The 14,052-nt window shown below is 39.3% G+C and overlaps 2 protein-coding genes across 2 annotated transcripts; one reads left to right on the forward strand and one right to left on the reverse strand.

Moving 5' to 3' along the window:
• Positions 1-116: 116 nt before the first annotated feature.
• On the forward strand, positions 117-9,014 carry tepsin (TEPSIN adaptor related protein complex 4 accessory protein). Its single transcript, XM_082153035.1, has 13 exons — positions 117-385; positions 1,100-1,172; positions 1,266-1,357; positions 1,531-1,624; positions 2,611-2,678; positions 2,940-3,021; positions 3,864-3,932; positions 4,044-4,232; positions 4,308-4,476; positions 5,315-5,428; positions 5,614-5,692; positions 5,821-5,955; positions 7,613-9,014. Exons 1-13 carry the CDS (start codon positions 347-349, stop codon positions 8,111-8,113), a joined length of 1,704 nt encoding a protein of 567 aa, XP_082009161.1. The 5' UTR covers positions 117-346; the 3' UTR covers positions 8,114-9,014.
• A 140-nt stretch (positions 9,015-9,154) lies between these two features.
• Positions 9,155-13,769, reverse strand: LOC309485988 (protein VCF1). The gene is made up of 4 exons (XM_082153036.1): positions 13,621-13,769; positions 13,007-13,129; positions 12,362-12,473; positions 9,155-10,903 (listed from the first exon to the last, which is right to left on the reverse strand). The coding sequence occupies exons 2-4, from the start codon at positions 13,036-13,038 to the stop codon at positions 10,661-10,663; spliced, it is 387 nt and encodes a 128-aa protein (XP_082009162.1). The 5' UTR covers positions 13,039-13,129; positions 13,621-13,769; the 3' UTR covers positions 9,155-10,660.
• Positions 13,770-14,052: the final 283 nt, after the last annotated feature.

Consider the following 14,052-nt stretch of genomic DNA (forward strand, 5'->3'; position numbering starts at 1 on the left):
GACATTTTCAGGATGGTCAAAAAATCCACTCCAGATGAACTTCCATATCCAGTCACGTGTTCTTTAGGACCGCGTTCTATTGGCTACAATTCATTTCCGCGAATCGATTGCACTGAACAGATCTTTTCAATGGAGTCATTCGTGATCAAATATTTCTGAACCTTTTCAACTGTTTCACTGAAAAGATCCGATTCACAAACCGGACAGCCCTGTGTCAAATCAGAGTGGGCGAGCTAAACAGAGGTCCGTGTGATTGAGGATATTCTCGGGCAGGAAGGATCCGCACGGTCACCCGCCCTGTGAGCAATGGTACATAGACCGGCGAAAAAACACAGATTGCTCCATCATGGCTACATTACTGGAACGTTTGATTTTCCTACAAAAAGTACGTATCCGTGGCACCAGGGATATTATGTCTTTTCAGCTATCTTTTACGCCAAACCTAGTTTCCTACGTTGTTTACTGTATGTCTGGCGTTATCAGCAGTTAAATAGACTGTAAACAGACACTTAAAAATACACGACCAAAATACCATGGTGTTTTGGACATGTAACGTGGTCCTACTATGTTTTGTTTTACTTGTACCATAGCAGCAACATGAGTGCCTGTGTTATATAGTAAAACTAGTGTCCTATAATGGAGTGTTATATAAATACCATGGTACATTCATTGTATATAGTAACGTACCATGGTATCACTCTACCATGGTCATTTAGATGGTAATACTTCTAAGAATACGAAACACGTTGTGTGTGTGTGTGTGTGTGTGTGTGTGTGTGTGTGTGTGTGTGTGTGTACATACACATACATACAAGCATAGATACATACACACATATACAGCGAGTTAAAGTCACCATGAAAGCAACATTTGCAATTCTTTTTCTTTTTTTATGGAATATTTCAGTAGGCTATCTATTATAAATGATTTACCTGTGCACATCATTATTTATTTTTTTAATTCATGTGGCCTCATATTCTTTAATCAAAATAATTTCCAAGAACAATAGCGAAGAAAAGACAATTGCAACTTCCGTTTCAAACTGACTTTAAAGGTGACTTTGGGTAGAGAGATTTCCTCACCTCTTTTTTTGTGTCTCAGGTGCCAACGCTTATGCGGGCAACATCAGATGACGAATCGCCTTGTCCCGGCTATCTTTTTGAGGAAATCGGCAGTATCCTTTTTGAGGCATTACAGAAGAAAGTAGAGTAGGGCAGGATAAAGAATTCTCTGTCATCAGTGGACCTTGACAGTCATGGTAACTAAGAAATTTCCCATGAGTCAGTGGGCTGCTGCCAGTGTCTTCTCGAGTACCTCTTGGAGAGACTACAGGTGGAGTCCTGCCACGTCAAACTTAAGGTGAGAGAGTGTGGTGTGGCTCAGTCTTATTTGGGTTGGTAACAAGAAGATTGTAGGTTCAAACCCTGCAAAGGGTAATTCATAAACTCCCTTCATTGAGCTCAATGTTTTGAAGTATTTTTGATATCTTTAGTTGGTCTGTGGTGTTTATTGTGCTTTTAACCCTGTCCAAGGTCCTGAAGATTCTCCTGCATTTATGTGGCCATGGACCAGCTCACTTCCTCACAGAGCTAAGGCGGAATGCTACATTCATACAGGAAGTATTAGGTAAGCAGGTCTAAACAATTCAAGGTAAACACTGGAACACTTTTTAAAGGAAGTTATATTGACTGATTCTTAGGAGTCAGTGTACACACATAAAACTTTAAACCAGAGCATCAGTAACTTGTGAAAATCTCATAATCAAGATGCAGGGATGTTTACAACCTGCTTTATTATATTCAATGAGAATGAGATTAAACTGTAGGGCACGACTTGATTTTAGCCACTGATAATTGATTAGATTGTTAAAAGTGGTCTTTGTATTACATGGAAAATGGGACAGATTGGTGAAGTCAGCAAAATTTGGAAATCGTTTAAAAGCGAAGAAATAATTTATATTTTGATGAAAACTTGCAAACACATTTTTTCTTTGGAATAACATGCACTGATGAATAAGTAACAATATCAGCAGGAACTTACTGTGTGAAAGTTTGCGGTCAGTACATTTATTTTAAAAGAGTAAAAAAACGTTTATACAGTAAAGACATTAAATTGAGAATATGTATCAGTAAAGAATTTCATAATGTTACAAAAGATTTCTACTTGAAATAAAAGCTGTTCTTTTGAACTTCATATTCATCATAGAATTCTGAAAAAAATTTATCACAGTTTCCACAAAAATAATAAGCAGCAGCACAACTGTTTTCAACATTGATAATAAGAAATGTTTCTTGAGCAGCAAATCAGCATATTAGAATTATTTCTGAAGGATCATGTGACACTGAAGACTGGAGTAATTATTATCAGGAATAAATAACATTAAAAAACGGTTATTTTAAATTGTCATAATATTTCACAATATGTCTGTTTTTACTGTATTTTTTCCATATAATAAATGCAGCCTTGGTGAGCATAAAAGACTTCTTAGTTTAAATACTATTAAAAAAAGCACACTGACCCCAAACCTTTGAACAGTAAAGTATTTTAAAGAAGTAAATAGATTGAGTTTATTTGAGTCAATATTAAGGGTGACTGTATTATGTCTTTCTTAGTCTACAGCGGTCCCCCGGACCCCATCCATGGAAGTGCTCTTTTTCAGAAAGTCAGAAGCTCGGCACAGGTAAAACTTTCTCTCTGTGCAGACAAATCCATATCATTGACCCATTAAACTCCAGTTAAGTTATTTTTGTAGTCTTGTATGTTGACCTTCTGTTTATTACTTTAATATATGTTTTACAGTTTATGGTATATATAGAAAACAACTATAGATGCACTTCTATTCATAAAGAATATGAAATGTATAATTATTACAGCAGGCATTCACACTTCTGTCTATTTGTTGTTTGTTGTCTGAATTGAGCCAGCATTTGTTTCTATACAGGAGTTGGCTAGCCTACTATTTAATGATACCATGTCCTCAGATTCTGGACGGTCTCAACACAAAACACTGACACAGTCTGTGGGTGAGTGCTGTTTTGGTATTTTCACCATATTATGCTTTTTTGTTTTTATTTTGGAGGTCTTCTACAATAGGTTTACATGAATATATGGTCAAAACACTTTTATTTTCATAAAATATAATATACATTTCAGCATCGCCTCTTTTATCACAATGTCCGAAACCACTGTCTGGTTCGATTAAGGATCCGGTCTCTCTAAACTCCTCTGCTCTGATTGGTCAGATGACCCAGTCTGTTGTGATTGGTCTACCTCTTCTAGCGCATGTCAGAAACCAAACGCCTATTACCATATCTGAATTTCAGCTCCAGAGGCTTCCTCAGAGCACAATACACAGTGATACTAACAGTAACAATGACGTCAGTTTCATCGTATCAATTTGACCGTGAGTCCTCATTCTTCTTAGTAACTGCAATGTGGATTTTCTTTCGCAAATGTGGATCTTCTTGACATATCAAAAGCACAAACTAAACTCTTCCCAGCATCAGCTAGAACTAGTGTTTTAAGGCGGGTCAAAGCAGACACTGTTCACAGGCAGCCAATGAAGACCATTGGCTGGCATTATGCAAATTTCAAACCTACGTAGGTTCGAGCTGGAAGTAAGACTGGAATTACTGACGACTCGTTTCAGACCGTTCACAATCGGTTCTTTCTTTTGGGAGAAATTAACTCCATTTATCCTGCACTTTGATATTTGAAACTTTGCAGACATTTTACATTCCCAAACAGCTTTATAACACTACATAAAAGGTATTATCCCAAAAATTATAATAGGTATGCTTTAATATAAGTAAAAAAATGTTAAATATGTATAGTATGTGAATAATACCAAGATTTCTGTTTGCAGGAATGGGCTCAGAGTCGCACAGGTCTGGCATGCAGGGGTTTGGATACAGCCCAGGAAGGAAAGAGTCCAGTAAGACACAGACATTTAATGTTATTCATCCAAGTCCTGAGCTCAACACTAATATTTACAACTGGAAGGCATTCTGGTGTGTGTCCTGTCTCATTTCCCTCTCTCGTTCAGGTGGAGGGACTCTATTGGACAAGATTCAGAAAGCTGCCGAGGTGGTTGCCAGCGCTGTCCTTCCTCCAACAGAGCATCCTGGCATCCGTCTACATGATAACCACTACCACGCTGTGGTGGCGCCCTCTGCTACTGTGGAGATGGCAGTGCCAGCATGTGCCTACAACATCCCATCCCACAGCCACAGAGGTGAGCCATGCACCAGGTTAGAAAAGCAGTGCATGTTAATAGTTTCAAAGAAAGGACCATTTCTCCTTCTCTTAGCATCTCACAGGTGCCCAGGGCAGGCTGGTGGAGGCTGGGAGGAAACGGACAGTGGGCACAGCTCCTCCCACAACTCGTCCCAGGAGACTGCGGAAGCCAGCCAGGCCTCACTGGGAAGAAGCAGTAAGTCGGGCGACTCGAGTCGGGAGAGTGGTGACCTATCGGAACGGTAAGGGACAGACTGCTACAGGGCTTCTGTTCTTGATGGAGGTCAACACACATTGCTTTCTCAAGTGTTAGAGGTCATTAACGCCAGGTCATTGCATCACCAAGGGGCATTTTAATGCTGGCATCTCATTTCCAGAACTAAAATAGCAGCGTACAGAGTCATGTCAGATGTCATTTGTCATATTTCACAAGATATAAATATTATTATTATAAATTTTCGGACCATTGAAACATGACTTATGACTTATAATTAAGCATAAATACTCATTATCATAATGAATCAGTATGGTTGAGATTTTTTATTTATTACAATCTGCATACATTAAAGGCAGAATACCAAATATTACCATTATTTATATGTATAAACATAAATGTTTTTGGAAGTCCCTTATGTTCACTGAAGCTGCATTTATTTGATCAGAAAATAACTTTCTATTTTAATATATTTTAAAATGTAACTTATTCCTGTGATGTCAAAGCTGATGTCAAAGTCTTCAGTGTCACATGATCCTTGAGAACTCATTGTAAAATGCTGATTTGCTGCTCAAGAAACATTTCTTATTATATATTATTATTAATATTTTTGGGGGAATTCATTATACATTTTTTTCAGGATTCTTTGACGTTTAGAAAGACGTTTAGACATTTATTTGACAGAAAGGATTTGTAACATTATATTGTCATGGTAAAAAGAATGAATAAATGGGGATCATGTTCACAAAGCAAAATACAGTACATTAATTATTTTTTTCTTCTGATTATATTCTTTTGAGGTTTTGTGAGATTCACATATTTATTCTGAGATATTCATTCTTTTAGTATTTGTTCTTTTAAATCAGTGTGGAGGCCATTCAGTTGGGGGACTGTGGTCAGGAGACGGCGCTTATCAACCGACTGACCAATGGTTCCAAAGTCTTCCTGTCCAGAGAAGAGAGCCAGTACTTCATCAAAGAGTAAAAAATTCCATGCGAGACATGTTCTTGATTTTTGTTGGCATCAGCGTTGATCATTACTGATCTGCAATACACCCTTGGATTATAATGTCAGCGCATATAGTTTTCTTTTCACAGATGTGTATTCCAGTGGCCAGTAATGTCATAGTTAAAATAACTGATGTCTTGCTCCTGTTTTCTCACAGATGCTCAACTCTCAACTGTGAGGTGGTTGTTGAACTTCTCTCTCGCAGACTTCAGGACCACACACAAATCGTCCAGATGGTAATGTTTCCTATTCTGCAACATTTAGGCTTTTTTTTTAAAATAAACCTAAATTGTTTTCTTTAACTTGTCTGAAAAATTTGCTTTGATAACGCACAGCATAACCAATTTGTGTTTGCTTCCTGCAGAGGGCATTGTGTGCTCTGGCCTGCCTGATGTCTTCAGACTTCCTCTCTCTAGATCATATTTTCAATATCACACACAAACGCCTCGGACAACTTAGTGACGGAACCGCAGGCCCTGTCGCCAACAAGGCAACCAAGGTACCGTCCCCAAAACCATGTGTAAATGAATGGAAGCAGGATAGTCAATAATAATAAAGCTAAAATTAAAGCTATTATGCTTTTTTTTTTACAATTTTAACTTTCTTTAGTGTAATGTTTTACATGAAAAAGGGCTGCAAAGTTAAACGGTCCACTCCAAATTCTCGATCGACCTTATTTTTAACTTAAGAGTGGATGCGGCCATTTGTAATTTGAATGTTTGAGCCTTTCATTGACATTCGCTTCCAGTTATGTTAGCTGTACAAAAACAGTCTGTTATGCTGCTTTACACTGCGAAATGGTAATAATTAATTCCCCAAAAATAATTCCCACCCAAGGAATACGCAAAAAAAGGGTGTGAGGCAGGGCTGAGTTGCGTTTGTAGTGTGTTGTCGCTTTGTCCAAGTGTTATGGAGCACATTGCGCTTTTCGGAAAGAGGAGCTTCGTAGAGACAGAAACTAAACTGAGTGTTACTGACAGACTGGGAAGAGAGGTGCTGCAACAATGAAAAACAATGTTTTTTGAACATTCAAGCATGAAAACCTACTCTAGTAGATCCCAAAAACAAAATCAAGACTTTGTAAAATACAGCTAATATTTACTGATAAGCACAATCAGGGCCGGATTAACAATTCCCTGGGCAACAAGACTCAAGGCCCCCCGTAGTTAGGGGGGTTCGGGGGAATGCTCCCCCGAGAAAATTTGGATTTCTCTGACCTACATATGTGCAATTTAGGACTTTTGAAGGCCAAAAAATTATAAGAAATAGGCTAGCTTTAAAACCTTGTCATTAGATTATTTGTCGATACCTGCTCTCTCCTCATCTTCATATTTCTTATTCTCTCAGTATTCTTATCCTGGCCTATTCTACCTCTCCTAAAGCTGAACTTTGACTGATAGTCTTTTCATTTTCGTCTGTGTCAGTGACGAAAATAAACATAGGCTCAACTGATATTTATACGTTTTATGAATCATTTTCTTGTTAATTTTAATGTTAAATGTTAATTTACTCAAGGCTACCAGGAAAGCTGTAGCCTAAGTCAGTATTGCCATTAGGAACCTTCTGCAAGCTTTGGGATTTGAAAACGTCTGTTTTTAAATGTTAAAAGTAATTTTAAATAATACAAATTATAGACTACGTTTACCGCAGTTGGTGGAAATTGGCAGACGTTCCCTTAAGCATCGCGCGCTGTGGAAACGCGTCAAAGCATTTTCAGGTATAATTATGCAGCATTAATGCACGAATGATTTTGAATGAATATTTGAATCATGTCGATATACAATGGTCACATAATGTTAAAACTAATCTTGCTATTGATATCTTTGTTAGACTACCGACCCTATAGAACAAATGTCCGGCTAATATCGAACCTGAAATGAACTTTACCGCGCTCAACCAGCGGGAGTGCATTTCACGAATTAGTAATCGCTGGCGTTCAGCGGGAGGAAAGTCTGCGTGAACCCGCGTAGATGCAGTTTATGCAGTGAAGACTGTAAAGAGTTTGATACCTGTATTTCTTACCTGTCAGGGCCCCCTAGATGTCATGGGCCCCTGGGCAAGTGCCCAGTTGCCCTAATGGTTAATCCGGCCCTGAGCACAATTGCCCTTGTTCTATCCTCTTGTGGGACTAACAGATTCTTTTTTTTTTGAACTAGCTCCTAAGGCAATTTGAGGCCTTGCTTGGTTGTGTCACAAATCCCAGGTGTGACCGTGCTGGGCGTCCAACCTTCGCCAGCTCTTCACTTTCAGACCAGCCCTCTGAATCTATGACCATCCCATTTGTTCCAGGACGACTTGAAGGAATCGCAACCTCGGTTATCCCATCAGAGGAGACCCCATCTACACAATACCCACAGGGTAACAGCACTGCACCTGGGTCTCATATGACAAGAGAGCAAGAAGAGGGGGGAAACAGAAACCCGAACACCCCCAAGATCTCAGAACCAATCAGACTGTCGCTCTTCAGTGGAATGGAGCTAGTGAACAGAAGCAAACCTGTGTGTTTGGTTGAGCCTGTTCCCTTCGAGTCAGACGCCCAGACAAGTGTAGAAGCCACTACAGGCATAGACTGTGCGAGCCAGAAAAGCTGTGAGAGAACTGCAGGCTCACCCACATCAAGTGAGCAAGTGTCTGCCTTCTCCTTCCTTAATCTCTGATGCCAACTTTCATTTACGGTTGTGTACTGACATGGGGGAAAAAACCATTCCATTCATGTTCACATGATTCAGCCTATGAGTGATTTCTTCTAGCACAGAATCAGCTTTGCAGTGAAAGAAATTGTTGAATGGAATGGTTAACAACCTTGTGATATTAAGAATAATAATATTATTATTATAATTGCTGAAAGTGACTACATTTACATGCACATGCAAATTTTAGTCTGCAGTAACATGACCGCCATGACCCGATTAGACACAATATTCTGGTGGTTTCCAGAAATCTGAATAGAGACCACTGGCTGATGCTTGAATTAATCATAATTTTGAGTCACTTTAACACCTTGTTGGGAAACTTACCGACCCCAAACTTTTGAAAGGTAGTGTACATATTGCATGTCAATGTGCTCTTGATGAGTTGATGTCAATATGCTGATTACTAAGAAAAAACTTCCACCAGAGAACAGCAGAAAAAGCATGCATGTCTTTGTTTATATGCCGATTACATGTATACAGGAATATTCCAGTTGCTGTCAAGGATTTCTTGTGCATGTGAATGTGGTTACTGACTTAACCAGTGCTTATGGAGATCACTTCTACCTACAATTGCACCATACTCTTTACGCATCGTCTAAATGCTGCTAGAGGTTCACATTAAGTCTGGGAATAGTCTTGATGATCAGTTTGGTACATCTCTTCAAATCATTCTGAATTCTTTGCGATACTATTAAGAAACAACTCAGGACGCTTTTCAGTTGAGGTGTTAAACACGAGTGTTACTGAAATGGCTACTATTTGCACTACAGTCTTTCCTCTTGCTATTGTGTGCATTATAAAATAAGAACAAACATTAACACCCACATAGTCGAGTTTGATCAGAATACATCCTGCCAAACCATTGTCTACCTTGTGTGCAAATATGTAAAAATTCTCTTGTGTGAAAATGTTACAGCAACTTATAAAACTAAAGCCATGAGTTTTGAAAGGCAAGTGTCCATTCGGAGACTGAAACGGGAATAAAATAAATGATACATCTAATTAAAAAAAATCTTTATTTAATTTACATCAGAGGAACAATTCGTAAAATAACAATGATTTCAAATATTGTATATATGCTAGCTATATATTATGTACAGTCCTACATACAAAACGATGGTGACTGCAGGGACGATTTTCATCATCAAAAGCTAATAGTCTTTCACACAAAGCACAGTGCCTGGGTTGTACAGTATTGTGTGCACTGAGTAGTTGAAAGTGTATCAGTATCTTGTACACAATTAGATCACCTGCTTGAAATGATGTAAGTATCCTCATACAACTGTTTGGACTAAGCTGGAGTTTAGTTGAGGATGTGTATCTAAAAAGGACTGAACTATACTTGTGCATACTACATTTAGGAACACTACCATTCCAGTTTGTTTTCCCATTCTGAAATGAATCAAGCCATCATATATATTGGTCAGACACGGGCATAAGTGTGTTGTATGGACATTTTATGGTAAAATATTTAGGATTTTGTGGTGACATGACACTCCAGAGTGCTTAGTTAGGTGCAAGCTAATTTTAGGTCATTCCTTAGGTCTGCCCGTATAAGACGAGTCCTCGTATTACATTGAGCCTAGTGAATGATCTAAACTAGCGGATTTCAAGCTCTGATCATTTTATAATTCGTATATGAATATCGGACATGGCTTTCAATTTGCAGTCACTGGATTTACACACTAATTCACCTGTCAGTTGGCTTACACCTTCTCTAAGAGTGCTTCATTATGTACATTAACAGAGTCCAGCATGCATTTTCAGAATAGTCTCTCTACAGTGTGATGTGCTAGTATGCGTTTCCTCGTCTAAGGTAAAGGTAAAGAGATTTTTTTTTATTTCTTTTTTTTTTATTCGACGGATCTGGCACCAAGTTCCTCGTTTGAAGTCTCAACCTTCATGGCACACAGGGAGAAATCCTCTAGACCTGAGTTTTGGATATGTAAGCAATCATCAAGCCTCCCCTTCCCCCCAAAAAAACTTCCTGAAAGAGTCTAAATTCCAGTGAGAACCAAATCGGCATATTCTGTAAACAACAGCATTATTGATCATCCTGGAATGACTCCAAAGCAGGGCAGCAAATATAATCACATGGTTTACCTCAGCTCCTAAATAAAGGATATTATTTTATTTATTTTTCCTTATCTAGACCAACCAAAGAGTGTCAAAAGTGGCCAAATGCATGTGTCTGAGTAAAACATGACCCAGAACCGCAGTAGCACCATGTGTGACTGTCTTGTAAAGGGGAAAAGCTTACAAGAACTTGATGTTGTTGTTTTTTTCAAGATAGTTCTTTTATATAGCACCTATGTGAAGTTCATGGTCAACACATCAAGTAGAGCCCCACATAAACACTATGAACATGAAAAAGTGCTATAAGAAAGAACATAAATGCATTTAGAGGGCCTATATTTGTGCCAGGCCTTAAAGCGACCCATAAAATCCCTCTAAAAGCTCCCCAGTACATTGTTCCTTAATGCCAATGGGTGCTGGAAGAGTCACTGTCCATCACGTTGGACCTTGCTGACCACGAGTTTGCAGGCTACTGAAGTGGGCCTCCCTCAAGATACGGTTGATGTGATCATACGAGACGTTGTGGCTCAAGGAAATGGCCGGCTCTTCTGCTGCAATAGTGGGGCTGCAGGGAGCCTGGGAAACAGGGAGTCCTCTTTGGTCGGTCTTCTGGATGCTGGAACTGGCACCTGCCATGCGGTCCGGACTGCTAATCCCACTGCTGTCACTGCTGGAAGACTGTTGGGAAAAAAAGATTTGAGGGTTTCTGTGCTGTACCACTTCTGGTTAAAGTTTCCAATGAAAAAAATGTCTTACAATTGGGCTGTCAACTAGTAAAATAATCAAAAAGAGATTAAGGGTGTGTTCACACTTGGCATATCTGGTTCGATTAAAACTAGCCCTGGAGTGATTGCGGTCCATTCGAATAAGAGTGAACACTGCCATCCGAACCCTGGTGCGCACCAAACAAGCGGACCAAGACCGCAGAAAAGATGGGTCTCGGTCCGCTTACAAACGAACTCGGTTCGATATGAAATATGAATGCAACACGGACCAAAGATATGTAAAAAGACCAAAAATGGGACATAATGTCACAAAATAAAAGGAAGGAATGCTAAAGCATACCTGATGTTTCTCGTTATAGTCGCGATGTTGCCGCATCTAACGCGTCTCCTCACAGCAGATCTTCGTTTGTGTGTGTGACGGAGGGATTCCTGCTGCTGTTTCGACTCCTTTACATATTTGATAAGCTTTTCAAGAGTTCTCAGCTGGTCAAAATACCATCATATATAGGCTACGCACAAACAACGAGCGCATTTAACCCAGCACACAGCATTGTTTTGGATGTTCGGCAAGTTCCATCTCGAAACGTTATAAAAGCAGACCAATCAGGTTGTGAATGTATCCCTATGCCTTTAGGTTTGATGTTAAAATGCCAATGTGAACTCTTAAGCGGACCAGGACTAAAAGTTTTAGTTTTTTTGGTCCGGGCCTATAGCCAGGTAATACCAAACTCTGCTACTTCGCTTTGCTTCGTAAACAGTCTGGAAGGGCATAATTGAAAAGCGTTTTCTTTCTCGCGGGGGGGCGCTTGTCTGAAGTTTAAAATCATTGGTTACCCATAAGCCAATCACATATCGTTTGGTTATGAGTATGACGTGTGTTATGTGCCGGCTCAGCCGCATCGAACTTCCACTGTAAACACATGTATGATGCGAAAACAAAACCATCGAGCGAAATACCGGAGTGAACATGGCTGTGAACGACTTTTGCAGATTATGTAAAGTAAATCTACGCATCCACGGTACAATCAGCGTCTACGTCACGGCTCTCAGCCCGCGCTCTGTTCGTTGATTGGCCGGCTGTTTTGAGGCCGGAGGAAAACTGGGAGATAGGTCGCTATCTCAGACTGAGTACAGAAGCGAACTGAAATTGAGCGGAAGTCCGAAGTCTGACGTAGTCAGGCTACCGGACCTAACAAACCGAACTACAAGTGTGAACACACCCTAAAATTAGGTTCATTCACACTGGAAAAGTCAAATACCTTCCATTTGATACAGCTTTGGAATCTTAACTCCATACTTTTGTAAGAGCTTAGTGTGTGCCTTTACGAAACACATCATTCTAGAATGAACGTCAACAGTTGACCGTTCTTGAACGAAAGAATGCTCTTGGCCAGCTGTTGCGTCTTCTTACCTCAGAGTCCCAGACATCACGGCCAACCTCAGGAAGAAATGAATAACCTCCAGACCTCTTTGCCTGGGGTAAGACCTGGAGCTGCTCAGCATCACAGCTGCGTCTGCGTTTTCTGTTGACAGAGACCATTAATAATTAACTTAATAAAAACGAAATATGTTCCAAATAATATTTCTATATATTTATAATATTAATTCTCCACAATATAAATTGGGCTACAACAGGAAACTAAATAAAATTTCAGGATGGCTGTCCCTCGCACGAGGATGATTATATTTAGGGAGGTCCGTGGATTGAAAAGAACGAAGATTGAAAACTGTCTTAAGAAATGGAGCACTGCAGACTTGATTGCAACCATTAGTCATCAATATGTCCACTGCAGGATTATGACTCAGATTTTAGAATAAAAATGTCATCAACACAAAGAGCTATCAAAGCCTGATGATGGATGACAGCACAGACTTGTTTAACCGATATAGTAGTAGCTAGTCAAGAGGATCAGCCTTCTAAAAGAACATCTAAAAATAACCACCCCCAGACGTGAAGTACTGACAACAGCAGCCACATGGATGTTTACAGGACATGCGTTACATAAAAGCAACATGAAACATGCGTGCAGAAACAATTAAAAGCGAATTATGTTACCTGCTTTCTGTCAACATGTCGTGGTTGTGCATTTGACAGCAAAATAAGGGCACACAACACCTCTTCGACTCGGAAACCACCGGCTTCTTTTCAGCAAAATGAAGGGATCTGCCAAGATTTCCCCTAATGATGATGAGCGACATGACAAATAGAATTCATTGTGAGAAGCTGCAGACACGTTTACATTGCAGTACAGGTGTGCAGAAAACGTAATATTAATATCTATTATCAGCTAATATGCATTAAGATGCATTCGTGAGATACACTGAGCTATTATATTCCTACTAGAAAAATGATCTGCATAGGAGTGACGAAGAACGGAAGGGAACCACCTTGTCTATATATCATTTAAATGTAAACATCTAGTATTAATTGACATTATTGAGACAAAATGGCCATCGGGCATAAGTCACACTGATACAAAACGATACTAATGTTGCCATGCAAAAATAGTGCGTTCAGGGTGTCAAGCTGAGAGACAGATAGCACAATGCTATGTGTAGTTCACTTTACTTCCTCCTAGCGATGAACTGTTCCTACTACAGAACCAACGAAGTAATTTAAACGGAATAAATGGAGTTTGTGAAGAGACGAAAGGGGTGTTATGTACTCTACCTCTCTCTGTTCACAGATGGATCTTGAGTTCAGTCATTTTCTGAAGTTACAACGTATCCATTTTCGCCGGATCTCATTCTTTCTCTCTCTCTCACTCGCTCACACTTCCATCTGTTGCTGTCATAATGACGTAGCTTGCGTGCCTTTGAGCGAGGGGTGACGTACGATTCGCACGTAACGTTTTATTTTTAATTTCATTATTATTTGTGAGATTTTTTCTACATTAAATAATACATTTAAGGTGATTTGGATTAGACAAGTTATCAATTAATTTGAAATGTTGTCCCATTCAACATTTTATTCAGTCATGATGTCAATTTGTAGGCCTATCCGCAAAGCTAATTCGAATTTATCCTTAAACTTCTGTATTAGTAATAAAAAAATAAAAAAATAGACCCTTTTCACATTAAGTTTATATATTTTTTTTACTA

The sequence above is a fragment of the Leuciscus leuciscus genome (assembly GCF_965113295.1).
Source record: "Leuciscus leuciscus genome assembly, chromosome: 21".
NCBI lineage: Eukaryota > Metazoa > Chordata > Actinopteri > Cypriniformes > Leuciscidae > Leuciscus > Leuciscus leuciscus.